The 16165-nt window shown below is 52.1% G+C and overlaps 1 protein-coding gene across 2 annotated transcripts; it reads right to left on the bottom strand.

Annotated features, from left to right (window-relative positions):
- Positions 1-4592: 4592 nt before the first annotated feature.
- On the bottom strand, positions 4593-16059 carry RCN3 (reticulocalbin 3). Of its 2 annotated transcripts, none has more exons than XM_070633162.1 (7): positions 15770-16059; positions 15099-15346; positions 13020-13222; positions 11750-11922; positions 8078-8138; positions 5432-5631; positions 4593-5172 (listed from the first exon to the last, which is right to left on the bottom strand). In XM_070633162.1, the coding sequence occupies exons 2-7, from the start codon at positions 15338-15340 to the stop codon at positions 5065-5067; spliced, it is 987 nt and encodes a 328-aa protein (XP_070489263.1). In that variant the 5' UTR covers positions 15341-15346; positions 15770-16059; the 3' UTR covers positions 4593-5064. The 2 variants fall into 2 exon arrangements, with proteins under 2 accessions (XP_070489263.1, XP_070489264.1); XM_070633163.1 differs by having other exon boundaries at positions 15099-15363; positions 15770-15944.
- Between the last annotated feature and the right edge of the window lie 106 nt (positions 16060-16165).

The raw sequence follows: 16165 nt of genomic DNA, 5'->3' as shown, positions 1-16165 counted from the left end.
GGTCTAAGGTTTAGAGCAAGAAATGGGCGGGTGGGGCCGGTCTCGGGCAGGGTGTGTCTGCTGCTGGCTCCAGCCTCCACAGACCCACAGACAGCACTGTAAGACAATTGCAACTACTTAAGATTTCTAGATGGGGAGATTTGTTCGGGAAAGGGAAAACTGTGCAGACAGAGAGCAAATCCTCGATTGCCGGGGAGGGGGAGAGATTGACTCCAAAGGAGGGGGTTAGCAAGAGAATTTGGGGAGGGGTAGTGGAACTCTTCTGTACCTTGACTGTGGCAGTTACATGACTGATTTGTCAAAGTTCATAGAATTGTACACCAAAAAGAGTGGGCTTTATGTGAATTAAAAATAAAATTGAAGGCCTGGCCCCGGGGTGTAGTGGTTAAGTTCGTGTGCTCTGCTTCGGCAGCCCGGGGTACGTGGGTTTGGATCCCAAGCCTGGACCTACACACCGCTCATCAAGCCATGCTGTGGTGGCGTCCCACATACAAAATAGAAGAAGATGGGCACAGATGTTAGCTCAGGGCCAATCTTCCTCAGCAAAAAAATATAAAAAAATAAAATCGAAAAATGCAAAACAAGAAAAGGGATTTCATGTGAGTAGATTTCCATTTCTCTTTTTAAAAATCAACTCGGTGATTCCACGCCCAGGTGTAGGCCCAGAAAAGTTGAAAACAAATGTCCACACAAAAACTTATCCATGAATGACCCTGTCAACACTAATCATGAGAGCCAAAAGTGGAAACAACCCAAAAGTCCATCCAAAGATGACTGGAGAAACAAAATGCGGTCGATCCATACAATGGAATACTATTCAGCCCTTAAAAGGAGTGAGGTACTGATACATGCCACGATTCGGATGAACCTTGAAAAGCAGTGTGCCAAGTGAAAAGCCAGACACAAACGTCGCATATTGTATGACCCCTGTTATAGAAAATGTTCAGCAGGCAAATCCATAGAGACAGAAAGTGAATTAGTGGTTGCCAGGTGCTGGGGGAGGAGGGAATTGAGCACTAATTAAGGGGTGCTGGTTTACTGTTGGGGTGAAGAAAATGTTCTGGAATTAGTGTCGATGGATGCACCACTCATCAAGCCATGCTGGGGTGATGTCCCACATACGAAATAGAGAAAGATGGGCACGGATGTTAGCTCAGGGACAATCTTCCTCAAATATATATATATATATTCTTAGCTCAGTGAAAAAATAAATAATTAAAAAAAATTTTAAATCAGAAGATTCTGACTCAAAAAAAAAGCATTGTTAAGGAAACAAGAGAGGTTGGACCCACGGCCCACTGGCTAAGTTTGGGGCGCTCCACTTCAGTGGCCCGGGTTCAGTTCCTGGGCACAGACCTGCACCACTTGCTGGTGGCCATGCTATGGCAGTGACCCACATACAAAATAGAGGAAGATGGACACAGATGTTAGCTTAGGGGGAATCTTCCTCAGCAAAAAAAAGAAAAAAAAAGAGACAGAGAAACAAGAAAGGTAAAAACACTGTTAGTCATCTGTTATCATTTCTATTAAAAAGAAGAAAAACAATTTGCACATATTTGCTTCAATCTATGCAAATTTCTCCCTGGAAGGAAAGACTGGTTGCCTGTGAGGAAGCCAGCTTGGTGGAAGGAAGACTTCGTTTTTAGTATAAAGCATCTTGTATATTTAGAATTTTGTATCCTCTGAGTATGTTGCCAAAGTTTAAAAATAAACAAAACGTGCAAAAGATTAAAAAAAAAAAAAAAAAAGAACTTCTGAGGAGGGGCACTAAGGGTGACGGGGTGCCGGTAGTTTTCCAACAGAGGCTTTTCTGTACAAGTGATTTGTTGCTATGTGTCAGTGTTATTTTGATAGCAAAACAAAACAAAACAAAACTGTTTTCAAACGTGTAGCCCCTAGAGATCTATAAATTTGTCCTACGCCATAAACCACCTCCAGCCACTAGGGGGCTGTCTGTTATCATAATTAAAAGCTTGGAGTTAGATATAATTGGATTCAAATTCCAACAGTCCCACAGATATAATTATAAACTGTGGGTAAAACAGAAAACAGTTATTTAAAGCGGAAATAATTTGTTCACTGGAAAGTGAACAAACGCAAGGAGAAATTTGAGGGGAATTGACACTCAGAGAAAAGGAAAGGCAGTGGGTGAGTTTCTCCTTTGTATGGCTTTTAGCCTGGGGTAGGTTCTAGTCTACACCGTGAGGGGCAGCCAAAACGCCGGGGGAAAATGCACAATCTTCCTAGCTCAAAGCAACATAGTCACAGGAAAGTGAGGGAGAAATCCTGGAAAATAGAAAGCCAGAGAGAGAGCATGCCAAATATTTCATATAAACCCTATATCTCAAATAGATATTTCAAATATCTAGCTGACCTGGAGCCACACCTGCATGGGCAACACTCCAGGAAGCTTAGCTAAACCTAAAAAGAAAAAAAAAATGAACTGAAATTTGAGCTACAAATTTTACAGGACAGACAGAGTTTCCAGAGATCATAGTTTGAGTTCAATCAAGTTAATGGGTTGCTTAGAAAAAAAAAAAAATCAATACTCTTGAGAGGAGCATAACAGACTCCAGAGTTTCTACCCTGTATCCAGGAGACAATCTAAAAGTACTCAAAATAGAAAGAAATAGGAAAATATGACCCATTCTCAAGAGAACAGGCAATCAATGAACTGAGGCCAACTCTGAAATGACCTATATGTTGGAATAAGAAAAGGTTTTAAAAATAGCTGTTATAACTATGGCCAAGAACCTAAAAGAAAATATACTTCTAACAAATAAAAAGAAATCTTAGTGGAGAAATAAAACAATAAAAAAGAGTGGAATATATATTCTAGAACTAATAAATTTAGCAAGTTCATGGGATACAAGGTTAATAGACAAAAATAATTGTATTTCATATACTAGAAGCAAGAAATTGGAACATGAAATTAAAAAACCATTTCATATACAATCGCATAAAAAACGTAAAATACTTAGGGATAAATTTAACAAAAGATATAAGATCTTTAGTCTGAAAACTACGAAACGTTGCTGAGAGAATTTCAACACTTAAATCAATGGGAAGATATACTATGTTCATGGATTGGGAGACTGAATATTGTTAAGATGTCTGTTCTCCCCACATCAGTCTACAGTCTCACCCTGGGTTATTTCCATCTTTTTCCCAAGAGGGAAAAAGAAAATACGGGAGATCTATGACTTGACCTATAAGGGTTTTTTTTTTCTATTTTATGTGCTTATGATTTTTTAAATTAATGGGCTTTATTTTTAAGAGCAGTTTTAGGTTTACAGAAAAACAAATGGAAAGTACTGAGTTCCCATTTAGATCCCCTTACCCCGCCCCCAATTTCCCCTATTATTAACATCTTGCAATAGTGTGATACTGCGTTATCATTGGCAAGCCAACATCGATACATTATTATTAACGAAAGTGCGTACACATATTAGGGTTCACTCTTTGTGTGGTACATTCCACGGGTTTTGACAAATGTATAATGACATCTATCCACCATTATCATACAGGGTAGTTTCACTGCCCTAAAAATCTGGGGGATTTTTTGGAAAGCAAACTTTGAAGTCTATTGGGTGTAAAAGTACACACATCACGCAAGGCCGGCTGGATGAATTGTCACAGGCTGAACCCCCCGGGGGGAAGCAGCACCCAGAGCAAGTTCAGGCCCGTTCCTGTCCTGACATCTGGTCCCTAGGTGAGTTTTGTCTGTTCTTGAATTTCCTTTGAACGGAATCATCCGGCCTGTGCTCTGCTGGGTCCGGTTTCTTTTGCATAATCTTCGTGAGATTCCTCCAGGCCATCACTCTTGCACGTGCTCTGCAGCTTCCTCTAGGGGCAGACCCACAATGCAGCTACCCCTTCGCCTGTGGATGAGCACGCGGGCTGCTGCCAGTTTGAACTACTACGAATAAAGCTACTACAAACCTTATTTTGGTGACCTTATTCTTATGTTCCCATTTGGGGGCAACAGGAGTGGAATTGCTGGGACAGAACTGGGGCATGTTCAAGCCTAAAGGTGAATTTAACCAGTGAGTGTCATGGGGCTGCAGAAGGAGGAAATGATGGGCCATTCTCTCTCCAGAATGCCTGTAACTTCTCTTCTTCTGCTCCTGGCCCAACTCAGCACAAAGAGACTGTGTTATAACCCAGGTCAGCCCATGGCCATCCTCTGCTCAGGATACTTTGTCCCCATCTCTCTGGGTCTCTGCCTCCCTCTGGGTTTCTTCTCCTCTCTTGTCCCACCAAACAGGGACCACGATGACCTGCCCACAGCCCTGGATGACCTGATCCCAGTTGCCTCTCTCCCCTCACCTCCCACCCTCTCCCCCTCGCTCACTCTGTTCCAGCTAAACTGGCCTCCTGGCTGATCCTTACACACACCAGGCCTGCTCCTGCCACAGGGCCTTTGCACTTGCTGTTCCCTCTGCCTGGACCACTCCTCACTGCCCCCTTTTCTAAAGCCTTGTCCCCTCCTTGAGCCCACAGTCCCCCCAACTCCCAGCATGTTTCTTTCCCAGTCACAGCCCCCAACTCCTTCCCAGGGCCCCTGTCACCCTCTCAGACACACAGCCAAGGCCCCAGCACTCAATTTTATTGCCTCCCTGGCAGAGAGGAGGTGTCTTGGGGGCAGTGCTGGGCCCGCCCAGCGGTGCAAGTGCAGGGCTGAGGCCGGGTGGGGTGACGGGTGGGGGAAGTGTTTCTATGTGGTATGAGGCTCAGATTTGGAGCTGGGGTGGTTAGTGGAGGCTCTTTGAGGCTGAGCTTGGGGTAGGGGCCCCTGATCTGGGCTGGAAGATTCTGCCAGTGAGAAATGGGTGGTCTCTGACCCTTGGGGGCCGTGAGAGCCCCTGTGGCGGGTGGAGAGGGCTGGGAGGGACTGTAGTGTCTCCAGGAGAGAAGTTGACCCAGTGAGTCCGTGGCAGCCCAGGGGCAGGGGGACACGGGGGCTGTGTCGGCATCCTGCAGGGCTGGATGGGGAGAGGGGCCGGCCCGGGGCCCCTCCTCGGGTCACCCATGGGGCTACAAGGCTGCAGTGGGCGCTGGGGCTCAGAGCTCGTCGTGGTGCCGCGTCAGGTCCTCGCCGTAGTTGGTGGCCTGGCTGCCCACGAACATGTTCCAGTTGCTCAGGATCTCGGCTTTGCTCAGACGCCCGTCCTGGAGGGAGGCACAGAGGTCAGCGGGGTCGACAAGCGGCCCGGCCTGGGAACCCCTCCCTGAAGCTAAGGATGGCCCCCCCAAGTCTCTCTCCCGTCTCTCTGGGTCACCGTCCCCTCCTCCCTTAGGTCTCTGTTCCTGCCCCACCATCTCTCAGTCTCTGTCCCTCTTTCTTTCTCCAGCCAATCAGGGACCCCGCAGCTCCGCACCCCGGGGCCAGCATCGCCCCCAGCGCGCCTGCGCGGCCCCATCGGCGCACCTTGTCCGTGTCGCTCTCGTGCAGCAGGTGGTTGGCCTCCACCAGAGGCTGGTCCTGGGCCGGCGGCAGCACCCAGTGGCCCACCTCACTGCCGTCCAGCCGCCCGTCCTTGTTCAGATCCCGGAAGTCCCGGAACTGCTCCCGCTCCGTCTGCACCCAGGCCGGCTCCTCCTCCCCGGGCTCCGCCGAGTACAGGTCCGCTGGGGTCGGGGCAACAGGGGGCGCCGTCAGGGGCGGTCCCCGGCCGACTGGGGCCACCATCCCGGCTGGGACCCTTCCTGACCTCGGGCAACCCAACTCTCTTCTATTTAAACGGGATTAATAACGAAACCCGGTTTACAGGTGATCCTTATGCTTCACGTGAAATTGACTTGATCGATGGATTATTTCATCGATTGACTGAATGATCCATCAAGGTGATGGAGACACATGAAATACTGTACGCACGGTGTGGTGCATGCCTGGCACCCAGGAGCACTCCATAATAAGGAGGAAGGAGTGAAGAGTTTTCTGGCCAGATCACAGGAGATACGGTAAAGCCTAGACTTAGAATACTTCATCTCCTTTTAAGAACCTCCCTCAAGATTGTGGGAGCCTCTCATTGATTTCAATTATTTGCAAATGGCTGGAAAATACTCCACTCCAGGGGCTGGCTTGGAGACGGTTCTGGAAGACATTACAACCTGGAAAGTCTTTTTACATCAGATGCAAACCCATGACAATTAGGACAGAATGCCTGGCCAGGGAGCTGTCACAAGGTTGTCATGAAATATTCGGGGAGCGCAGAACTTCCCCTTTTTTTTTTTTTAAATGGTCCTAAGTCATCATTTCTTATAGGAAATGGTGGCAATGGTAGATGGGCGTTGTGCGGGCTTTAAAAAATTGTGGTTAAAAAGCACATAACATAAAATTTATCACTAGTGACATTTCGTAGATCCATAAAGTGGTGCAACCACCACCGCAATCTAGTTCCAGAAGGTTTTCATCACCCCAAAAGGAAACCTCAGGCCCATTAAGCAGTTACTCGCTAATCCCCCCCTCCCTGTCCCTAGTAACCAGTAACCTGATTCCTATCTCTGTGAATTTTCTATTCTGGACATTTCATAGAAACGGAGTCATGCAATATTGTGGCCTTTTGTGTCTGGCTTCTTTCAACAAGCAACATTTTCAAGGCTCACCATCGTGCGGCAGGTATCACTACTTCATTCCTTTTCATGGCTGAGTAATATTCCACCGTATGGACATACCAGATTTTGTTTAACCATCCATCCATTGTTGGGCTTCTGGGTTGACCATACGTGGTCGTATGTGGTGGGTGCTCTACTCCCCTCACTTACAGATGAGGAAACTGAGGCTCAGAGAGAGAAAGGGACTCATTTACAGTCACATGGCTGGGAGGGGGCAGGTGGGCATGAGACAGGCTGGCTCTGGAGCCTGTAACCTTGAGCACAGTGCATCCCCACTCTCCCACCTTCCCCGACCCCCACCCCCCAGCCTGGGTCTGGGCCTCGCTCACATCCATCCCTGCACCTCTCAACAAACAGCTGAGAAATTGCACTTCTTTGGTGGGTCCCAGGGGCCTGCTCACATCCGTGTCCGCAGAACCCCACGGGGAAGGGAAGCAGCTTAGGGGGCAGGGCAGGACCCTGGGGTTGGCCCACCTGGACTTAAGTCCTGCTCCACCCCCGTCAAGTATCTACCCTCTGGGCCTCAGCTTCCTGAGCTGTAAAATGAGGTGATAATACGCATCCCATAGGGCTGCTGTGGGGGTTAAATGAATTCACCAGATGTCAGCCACTGAGCACAGGGTGAGTGGCGGTGTGTCAGCTACCATTATTATTCACCTCTGATGCTCGAGTTCTTTCTCAGCAAAAAAAAAAAAAAAATTTCTATCTTTCTAGCAGATGTAAAAAACTAAATTATGCTTAAATAAAAATGCCTTGTCTACAGGTTTGTACCACAACAACATTCTAGAAAAAATATTTTCAAACTCTAAAGACTTCCATGCTTCATAGCTTTCCCATCAACGAAATTCTTTGCCCCCGAGGGCAGGGACAGAGGCAGGGCCAAGGGGGAATTTGGGGGTGTCGTGAGGGCTCCCCAACATCCCGAGGAACAGGAGATACAGCATTGGCTGTGCAAATGCGGGTTCAAGATGGGCTCCCTGACTCCCCACCCCCAGCAAATGCAGCCCCTAATTTTGTAGAAATTCCAGACCCTCCCAGGAAGGGACGTGGTCTGTGAGATTCTCTGCTTTATCCTCAACCACTGACATGCAAGGTGCTCAATAAATGTTTACTGGTCCTGGCATACAGTGCGTGCTTAATAAATGCTCCCCCGGTCTGGCATACAGAAGGTACTCCATAAATCTTTCCTGGGCCTGGCACATAGTAGGTATTTGATAAAGATTTGCTGGGCCCAATAAATGTTTGCCAGGCCTGGCACACAGTGGGTGATCAATAAATGCTTTTGGGGCCTGGTACACAGTAGGTGCTCAATAAATGTTTGGTGGCTGCATGGACTCAAGCAGTACCCCTGCTGCCACTTCAGAGGGCCATTGCTCCCTTATGGGTGACACACATCAGGCTGCAGCCCATGCTCAGGAGGGGCCAGGCGTCCTCGGGGAGGAACTCAGGTCCCACTCACCAATGTACTCCTCCACTTGCACGTAGCCGTCTCTGTTCTTGTCCAGGTCCTCCAGGGTTTCCTGGGGAGAGAAAGCCATCGGGGTTGGCTCCCGAGGGGGCTGGACCTCAGGGGTCAGGATGAGACTTTCCCTCAGGGAATCTCGTTCTGGGGCAGCTGTGGGGCGGGGCGTGGCGCAGTCTCCGCGGGGCCTAACCGTCCTGGGGGCGTGTGGGAAAACGGGGGACTCTCTGGGTGTCACGAGGACGCGAGCCCCACCTGCACTTGGCGCGTGTGGGCAGCGGACCCAGACGCTAAGTGACGCGCAGGGTTCCACGCCGGGAGCGCAGTCCTGCGTCCCTAGCGACTTCACCGCGCGCCGCCCACGCTCTGCAGGGGCTGCAGCCTCTCTCCATTCAGCAGAGCCCCGACCCTCACCCCGCTTGACTTCTGAGCACCACGTACTGGGGGGACCTTTTGACGCACACTGGATACCTCTGCTCTTTGGTTTTTCTTCGCTTCTTGAGCAAACGGTTTCTGATCCCCACGTTTACATTCAAACTCACTCCCTGTAAGACGGTGCAGGCCTCTGACCCTCCTTTATGGCTTCTAGCAACGTCGTGCTCCAACATTTTAGGGTTGACAGATAAAATACAGGATGCTCAATTCCGTTCGACTTTCATAATCAATTAATAGTTCTTTCTTTCTTTCTTTCCTTTTTTTTTTTTGGTAAGGAAGATTGGCCCTGAGCTAACATCTGTTGCCAATCTTCCTCTATTTTGTATGGCGGATGCCACCACAGCATGGCTTGATGAGCGGGGCTAGGTCCATCCCTTGGATCCAAACCCGTGAACCCAGAACCACCAAAGGACAGCACGTGAACTTAACCACTCACTCCACCACCGGGCCAGCCCCTGAATAATTCTTTAGTGTAAGTATTTCACACACAATATTGGGAACATACTTATACCACAGGACACGGAGTTACATTTGAATTTCAGATATATAATTTTTTAAATATAAGTATGTCCCAAACATTGTGTTTGACATACTTACACTAAAGAATTATGTGTTGTTTATATTATTTTTTGTTATACATTCAAATGCAATGGAATGTCCTGTGTTGTTTGCTAAATCTGGCGACTCTACAACACTTGCATATTGAAATTCCTATCATCATTATAAGTGACTTTCCTTTAGTTTCTCCTTCATAGTGCAGTTCGGGCTAATAGTCCTGTTTTGAAATCGTGTGTGTGGGGAGGTTATGCTTTCTATCCACAAATGTGAGAGAGGAGGGGCCAGCCCAGTGGCGTACTGGTTCAGTTCATGCACTCTGCTTCGGCAGCCCCGGGTTTGCAGGTTTGGATCCCGGGAACAGGCCTGCACACCGCTCATCAAGCCATGCTGTGGCAGCATCCCACATAAAATGGAAGATGGGCACAGATGTTAGCTCAGGGCCAATCTTCCTCAAGCAAAAAGAGGAGGATTGGCAAAAGGATGTTAGCTCAGGGCCAATCTTCCTCACCAAAAAAAAAAAAAAAGTGAGAGATGACAGCAGAGTTTAGACCAGGGCTCAGCAAACTTTTCTATAAAGGGCCAGAAAGGAAATGTTTCTGGTTTTGCGTGCTGTACAGTCTTTGTCAAACTAACTCAACTCTGCCGTTTTAGCATATGTAAGCAAACAGGCGTGGCTGTGTTACAATAAAACTTTATTTGCAAAAACAAGCTGGGGGCCGGATTCAGCCACAGGTTACAGTTTGCTGACCTCTGGTTTAGACCATGGATTCAGCTGCTTACGTTCGAATTCAAGTTGTGCCACTTCTTGTCTGGGTGACTCGGGCAAGTCACTTCACCTCTCTGTGCCTAACTGTCCTTATCAGTACAGTGAAGATGACAGCGCACCCCCATGGGGTTGCCATGACGATTAAATCAAGGTAATGCAGTAAAGATGCTAGAAGGCTGCCTGGCACACAGGGCATGCTCAGTCTGGGTTTGTTAAATAATCTCAACTCAGGAGAGTAAGGGGGTGTTACACTATCTGCCATAAAGGAGGGACGCTGAGCCTTGTAGGATAGGGAGGCTACGGGGTTCCAGGAACCTGGGTTAATGACATCTCTCCTGTCTGGATCTCAGTCGTCTTCAGAATGGGCTGGAAGCCCCACTTCGAAGAACACATCAAGTCAATAGAATATTTTAGAAATTTCTAACACAACTACAAATGCACATCCTGTTGATTCAGTGATTCCAGTCCTAAAAGTGTTTTGTTTTGCTTTGTTTTGTTTTGCTGAGGAAGATTAGCCCTGAGCTAACATCTGTTGCCAATCTCCCTCGTTTTTTCCTTGAGGAAGATTCACCCTGAGCTAACATCTGTGCCCATCTTCCTCCACTTTTCTATGTGGGATGCCACCACAGCATGCCTGATGAGTGGTGTAGGTCCACACCAGGGATCTGAACCCCAGAACCTGGGCTGCCAAAGTAGAGTGCACAAACTTAACCACTACATTATGGGGCGCTCCTAGAAGTTTTATCCTGTAGCTATATTGACACGTGTGTGTAGGGTGACATAGTGAGCATTGACTATAGGCCAATTTTACAGATTTACACGTATTAACTCATCTAGTCCCTATGAACACCCTCGACGTACGGATTGTTATCAGTACCACCATTTTACAGATGAGGACATTCAGGTCCAGAGAGGTTGAATCACTTGCCCAAGGTCACACAGCGGGGAAGCTGCAGGGCTGGGACTAAACCCCAGGCTTTGTGGCCTCAGAGCCCTTGGTCCTAACAGCCTGGCCACAGACGCTCAAAGCAGCTCTGGAAGTGGAGACCCAAGAAAGGGGTTACCTGTGGGGTGGTACTGGGGGGTGGGGGGGCGGGGGAGAGCAGAAGGTTGGTCACCGTTTTTGCGTCTTTTGGGCCTTTAACCACATCAGTATGTTACCTATTCGAGAAACACATATATTACATTTTAAAAATAATTTGTGAAAAGTTAGGTGTGATAGAAGTGGATATAAATCCTTCCACTAAGCGTGAACCCTAATGTTAACTACGGACTGTGGGGGATAAGGATGTGTCACTAAAGGTCACTGACAGTGACACATGTACCTCTCTGGTGGGGGATGTTATTTGGGGGGGCTGTGCCTGTGTGGGGGCAGGCAGCATTTGGGAAAGCTCTGGACTTTCTGCTCAATTGTGCTGTGAATCTAAAATTGCTCTAAAAATTAGTCTATTGGGAAAAAAAAAGCGAAAAAAATCCTTCCACTATAGAATAGAGAAGGAACTGGCCAAAAAAATTATAAAGGAATAAATAAGATGGGGGCCAGCCTCCAATGGACACTCCATGTGTGGGGCTGGGGTTTTCCTGGGGTTCATCCAGGATTAGGGCTCCTCAAGGCTCTTCGGGGGGATGTGGTTTTCCTGAGGGCTGGCTGGGGGACCTGGATCCCAAATGTGAGCACAGGAAGGGAGAGGCTGGCCCAGGAGAGATTAGACACGGCGGGGAGGGGGGTGGACATAGATGTCACCCTCCACTGACCTCCGTTTGTGGCCTGGGTTCCCTGGGGAAGACGCTGAGGACCAGGTGACTGGATCCCACAACGTAAGCGAGGGGAGGCCAGGCCTGGCATCAGAAGCCTGGGTCCCAGGAGGGAGGTGGGAAGCAGGGAGTGGGTTCCCCAGGCCCCCACTCACAGCAATCACGATGTCTCGCATGTGGGGGAACTCCTCAGGGTGCAAGAAGGCTGTCAGCTCCTCCCGAGTGGCCATGGAGTCCCCGTCCTGGTCTGCCACCCGGAACCGCCGCTCATCGCGGGCCAGCATCTTCTTGTAGGTCTCCGCGTCCTCCACGTCGTGAAATTCTTCACCTGGGGCGGGAGGGGTCCCGGTCAGATGAGCTTTCATGGAGGGCACGCCAGGCCGGTTGAGGAACAAGACAACCGGCTCTACCTCAGGGCAGGGAGGGAGGGAGACCTCTACCAAATTAATAATAATTAGTGTACGTTCATTATTTGCATTTATTAGCTACCTTATTCTATGCCAAGCTCTTTACCGACAAGATTGCATTTAATTCTCACAAAAAGCAAGTCAAGTGAGTTCTTGAGTTTATTCTCACTGTGTGAAGGAGAAAGCTTACTCCCAGAGCGAGGAGATAAGTGGCCCCAGGTCATGCAGCCAGGAAGGATGCACTGTGAGTTGACCTTGGCCCGTTGGACCCCAAAGTCACCCTCTGGTACAATAGGTTATCCTGACACAGGCTGCTGGACAGAGAGGAGGGGAAGGGCATTTTCAACAGAGGGAACAGTATGTGCTGAATACGGAGGTTTGAAGAGTGTGGTGAGTTCAGGGAAACTGCAGAAGATCCACTTGGCTGGAGCAGAAAAGGCAGGAAAACAAAGCCAGGGTTTGGGCCAGGCTGAGCTGAAGAGCTGGGACTGTCTCCTGAGGGCCCTGGGGAGCCATGGGGGGGGGGAGCAGAGGAGGGTAGGGTCACCTCTCGTGTGGAAAGATCCTTCTGGGGACATATGAGGGACAGGCTGGACGGGGAGGCTGCAGTGAAGGTCCAGGAGGGAGAGAACAAGAACAGTGGAGGGCCCAGGGCCGGGGTGTGGGGACGGAGAGGAAGGAACCCAGAGAGTCAGGGTAAATGGCTTTGGAGTTCTCAGGATGAGAGGTCAGAGGTCAAGGGTCAGGATGACAGGGCATAGGAAGTAGAAGTCAGGGATCTGAAGTCCCCCAGTCACAGAGTTATAGAGGTCGTGGAGGCCAGAATGAGAAGCGAGAGATCAGGGATTGGGGGTTTCAGGGTGATGGGGTCCAAGAAGTGGGCAGACCCTGGTCAAGGGTCGGAAGTCAAAGGTCAGGGATTCTGGTTAACAGGCTAAACATTCTCAGGATGAGGCTGTCAAAAAGGTCGGGGTCACGGTGTGTGTGGGGAGCAGGGGTCGGGGTTCTCCCCGCGTACCGGGCGCGTAGTGGCCATAGGTGGCGTTGCGCAGCTCCTCCCAACCCACACGGCCGTCGCGGTCCGTGTCGTACGTGTCCCAGGCCGCGCTCACCGAGTCCCGTATGTGCCGCTGCTGCGTGTGCGCGATCCACGCGCGGAGCTCGGCCAGCGACACCCAGCCGTCCCCGTCCCCCGCGCGGTCCATGCGGTCCACGATGCGCCTGCGAGCCGGGGCGGGGCACAGTCAGCCTCAGGCCCCGCCCACCCTGGCGTCCCGCCCCCGCCAGGGCTCCGCCCCTCAGGCAGAGCCACGCCCCCACTCGAGACACCCCCATATAGGGCTGAAAATGCCGTCCACGAGCCGCCGGCGCACCAGGGAGAGGCGCCTGTCAATCTCGGGACCGCGCCCACCGCAGGCTCCGCCCCTCGACGAGGCTCCACCCCTCGACCAGGCTCAGCCCCCCTCAACCCAGGCTCCGCCCCCTCAATCCAGGCTCCCAGGCCCTTTCCCAGACGCAGCGGGCCTGTGGCTGCAATCCAAGGACCTACAATCCAGGACCACACCCCCCACTCTGGCCCCGCCCCTCGACCCCGCACGTGCTCCTCCTCTGGCTCAACCGAGTTGGAAGCCCTGCCGCGCCCCTCGCCCGCAGGGTCCCTGTCCCCAGACTCCCTATGAACTCCGACTGCCACGGCCACACGCGCCCCCGACTTCTCGCCGTCTCAGGCCCGGCCCCTGTCCCCTGGTTCTGAGGGGCGCCCCTCTCCCTTCTAACCCCGGCCCCTGCTGCGTCCCCTCCCTGGCCGCGCGCGTCAATTACAGGCCCCTCTCCCTCCAGCCCCGCCCCATGCTACGCCCCTCCCCTCTCCCCTCCCCTCCCGCTGCCGTTCCCAGGCATGGCCCTGGGATCAGGGCCCTCAACTCCGCGGGCTCGGCCTCCTGTCCGTGCTCCAGCCTGATCTTGGCTCCCCTGCATCACAGGTCAAGCCCCCCTAGGCCCCCACCTCGCCCATTCCCCTCGGGCCACGCCTGTAGGCTCCCAGGCCCCTCCTCCCTCCCCTGGCCGCGCCCCGCCTCTGGTCTGTGCCTTCGCCCAGCCGCTAACAGAGCCCACATGGAGCCCTCCTCCCTGTCACCGTCCCTAAGTCCCCGGGGCCGAATCCAAGACGCCCCTGCGCAGGACGCCGCCCCTCCCGCGCCAGGCTGTCCCTGTTCTGATCGGTCGGAGGCCGGCGCTGTCCCCAGCACTGACACTCTACCCTGAGTCTACCCTGAGGTTCGAGCTGTGGTTAAGAACGTGGGTTCCACAGCCAGGTAGTCTAGGTTCAAATCCTGCAGCCTCCTCTTGCTGGCTGTGTGGCCGTGGGCAAGTCACTCAACCCCTCTGTGCCTCAGTTTCCCCCTCTGTAAAATGGGGATAAATAATAGGACCTACCCCACAGCGTGGTTGTGGGGACTAGATGAAAGCACTTGGAACAGTGTCTGGCATTGCAGTAAGTGCCAAATGTGGCAGCCTATCATCTTTCCCCAGCCCTCCTTCACCCAACCCCATCCATGCACTATCTCCCAGCCAGCTGCCCCGGCCACTACCGCTCTCTCCACCCTCATCGAGCCACCATCGTCTCTGGTGTCCCACCTGGACTATTGCAGTTGCTTCTTCACTGGGATCCCTGCTTCTTGCTCCCTATAGTCTATTCCCCACATGGCAACCAGAAGGATGTTGTTAAAACCTAAGTCAGCTCACGTCGTCATCCCCCTGCTCAGAGCCCTCCCTCGGCTCTCGTCTCACTCAGAGTAAAGCTTAAATCTTCACTATGCCTCCAAAGACCCTGCACAAGGTTTGTCCTCTCTCTGCCATCACCTCCCACCCACTCCCTTCACTCACTGGGTTCCGGCCACATGGGCCTCAGTGTTCCTCAAACACACCAGGCCCACTCCTGCCTCAGGGCCTTTGCACTTACATTTCCCTCTGCCTGGAACGCTATTCCCCCATATACTCACATGGCTCAAATATCACCTTCTCACTGAGGCGTCCCCCGACCTCCTTGTTTAAAATTACAACGTTGAATACTCCCCAGCCCCCATCTCTCGCCTACCCCAGACGGGTTCGGCTTTCCTCTGGGCTGAGTTGGTCGAATTCCTTGGCCACTTCTCGTCCCAGGAAAGCCTCATGGTCGTACTGGAAGTTCCCATGGGCGTCGTCGTGAGGGGCCTCGCTCAGGGGGGCCGCCTGGTGCACCCTCCCCTGGCCATGAGGGCCGGCGTCAGGGGACGGCTTCCCCTGGGCTCCGCGCCTGAGCAGCAACAGCAGCAGCAGAAGTGATGGGCGCCACATCATTAGTCCCTGGGGAGTGGCGGAAGCTAGGAGTCAGGGATCACAGGAAAAAAGACTGAGACGGGGCAAGAGGATGGGGAGGGAGGGAGAGGGGGACCCAGAACGGGATAGAGAGATGGTAGCTGGCTGCGAAGTTTTGGGCTCAAGAAGGGCCCGGGATGGGAGAAAAGGGAGGCGGGGTTTTCAGAAATAAAACCAGCTGTGGAGACCGAATCTTCGGAGGGAGTCCCAGAGGGGTCCCAGAGCCGCAAGCGGGGGGAGTCCAGCGGGAGACGTGGCGCGCTTCCCCCGCAGAGTGCAGGGCGGGGTCGCGGCCAGAGAGGAATCAGGCAGGCTCCCGGGCGTCGCTTCCAGCCTGGACCCTAATCCTCGACCCGAGTGACCCGAACAGTCCCCTCCCTGGGTAGGCCACCTGCCCCCGCCTCCCTTTACCCTGTTATCTATCCAGCTCCACTTCGCGCCCCACGCTCCCCTCTGCGTTGTCCGAAAAGATGCCCAATTTGGCAGCTCTCCAGTCAGGCCACGCCCCCGGCAGCGTCAAGGTCCCGCCCCCCGACCAATGAGCTCTCAGGAGGGCCCCACGGGGCGGGGCCTGTCACGGCCCGGCGGGCTGCGGGCGCCCCTCGCCACGTCCACAAAGGAAAGCGCGGCCCGCGCGGCTCGGCCCCGCCCCTCCCCCGGGCAGCCGGGGCGGTCGACGCCGGCGCGACGCGGCCCGGGAGAACTACAACTCCCGGCAAGCGTCGGGGCGCCCTCCTCGACTACCTCCAGTTGTTCTAGCTCCAAAGCCTCATGGGAGTTGTATTTTTCTCTCTTTCTCTTTGTGGG

Source organism: Equus przewalskii, chromosome 9 (assembly GCF_037783145.1).
Source record: "Equus przewalskii isolate Varuska chromosome 9, EquPr2, whole genome shotgun sequence".
NCBI classification, from domain to species: domain Eukaryota; kingdom Metazoa; phylum Chordata; class Mammalia; order Perissodactyla; family Equidae; genus Equus; species Equus przewalskii.
This window is presented reverse-complemented; position numbering and strand designations above follow the sequence as displayed.